General features: G+C 47.6%; 2 protein-coding genes across 2 annotated transcripts, besides 1 other annotated feature; both read left to right on the top strand.

Moving 5' to 3' along the window:
- Positions 1-1512: a sequence feature (heterozygous, non-Esmeraldo-like haplotype).
- On the top strand, positions 145-639 carry Tc00.1047053457339.10 (U6 snRNA-associated Sm-like protein LSm4, putative; the record flags this gene model as incomplete). Its single annotated transcript, XM_797253.1, has 1 exon — positions 145-639. One exon carries the CDS (start codon positions 145-147, stop codon positions 637-639), a length of 495 nt encoding a protein of 164 aa, XP_802346.1.
- On the top strand, positions 911-1512 carry Tc00.1047053457339.19 (hypothetical protein, conserved; the record flags this gene model as incomplete). The annotated part of the gene is made up of 1 exon (XM_797254.1): positions 911-1512. A coding segment is annotated over one exon (602 nt), but the record flags the coding sequence as incomplete, so codon positions are not given.

Genomic DNA, 1512 nt, shown 5'->3' with positions numbered 1-1512 from the left:
TGGCCAACTCACGACGAAATGTTGCTATTTTTCCGGTGTGGTTTCTACGACTACGACCGGGCGTGCTGCGGGAGGCACCTTTTGTTGTTGTTGTTTTGAATTCTTTCGCGTTATTGATTTGTTGTGCTCTGTTTTAGGCTTAAAATGATTGCGGTTGTGCTCAGCCGATTTCTAGAGGTCTTTTTATCTTTGGCGCCAGAAATTATTTCTTTTTTACATTCTTTTTCCTTTTTTATTTTATGCCCTGCTGTTGTTTTGCTTCTTAGTTTTTCTACCCCTTTCAACCGCCAAAAAGGCATGAGCACGAAGAAGTCAGTGATACCGCTGGATGTGCTCCGCAACTGTAGGGGAAAGGTGGTGTCGGTGGAGTTGGCGAACGGAGAAACGATCAATGGAACCGTGATGCGGGTTGACAGGTTGATGAATTTGCTGCTGAAGCAGTGCATCCGGACAGGCGCTGAGGGAGACGTTTTTTGGAAGTCGCGTGAATCACTCATACGAGGCGCGAGTGTACGAAACGTGCGAATGGACGAGCGGGCATTGGTGATGCCCGAGGCACGCGCAGCAGTGAGGAATAAGTCACGCCCGGACACGAAGAAACAGGCCACAGGTGGTAAGAAAAGAGGTCGAGGCGACTAGGCATTTTTGTTTAGCGGCTAATACGACCTTTTTGTTGTTGTTGTTCTCTATTTCTCTCTCTCTCTCTCTGTGTGTGTGTGGTTTTGTGCCCTTTTTTCTTTTATGGATGCTTGTGTTTGCTGTGTTACTTTGTGTGTGAGAGAGGAATCTTGCTACTCCCTCTTTTTTTTTCCTTTTCTATGGGGGTGTCGTTGTGAATTTGTCCCCTATTTCTCCTTCCTGTGACGGCAGTGTCTGTATATAGAAGTCCTTAAACAGTCGTTATTAAGATATGGATTCAAAGGGCCGGAGCGGGAAGAGTAATTTGCTCGGGCGGGGAAATGTTTTGATGAGCGGGGCTAGTGCAAATAGCAATCAGCATCCTTACGGACGTCGTCATGTGAACAGCGCGGGCGGTGTGTTGACCAACGCCTTTGTTGCATCACCGGCTTCACTTTACAGCACCCCTCAACCTCTTGACCCGTTCTGTCAACACTTGCCGGACGCCTTTCCCTCCACCCCGTACACGCCCGTGGGCCAATTGTTTATGTCTGCTTCTGTGAGGAGTGCAAGACCGAATGCCTCCTTGTTGATGCATTCAACGACACGCAGCATCACTCCCGTAACAAGCTCAAAGTTTTCCCACTACACGACAATATACAACATTGAGAATATGCCAGCGCCGAGTGTAATGAATTCGAAACTAATGACGCAAATGTATCAAACAACAGCTCGTTATACAGGAAAAGAAATTGCCTTGCGCCGTCTTGTGATGACCACCGCAACTGCAGAAGAGTGCAGTGCCGTTAATGAACGCTTTCGACACTACCGACATCCCAACTTAGTTCCATTAACGGGTGTGATTCTCACAGATGAGTTTGTTATGGGTAGCAA

This window comes from Trypanosoma cruzi, genomic scaffold (assembly GCF_000209065.1).
Source record: "Trypanosoma cruzi strain CL Brener 1047053517159 genomic scaffold, whole genome shotgun sequence".
Taxonomy (NCBI): domain Eukaryota; phylum Euglenozoa; class Kinetoplastea; order Trypanosomatida; family Trypanosomatidae; genus Trypanosoma; species Trypanosoma cruzi.
Note: the sequence above shows the minus strand (reverse complement) of the source record. Positions and strands in the feature narration are given on the sequence as shown.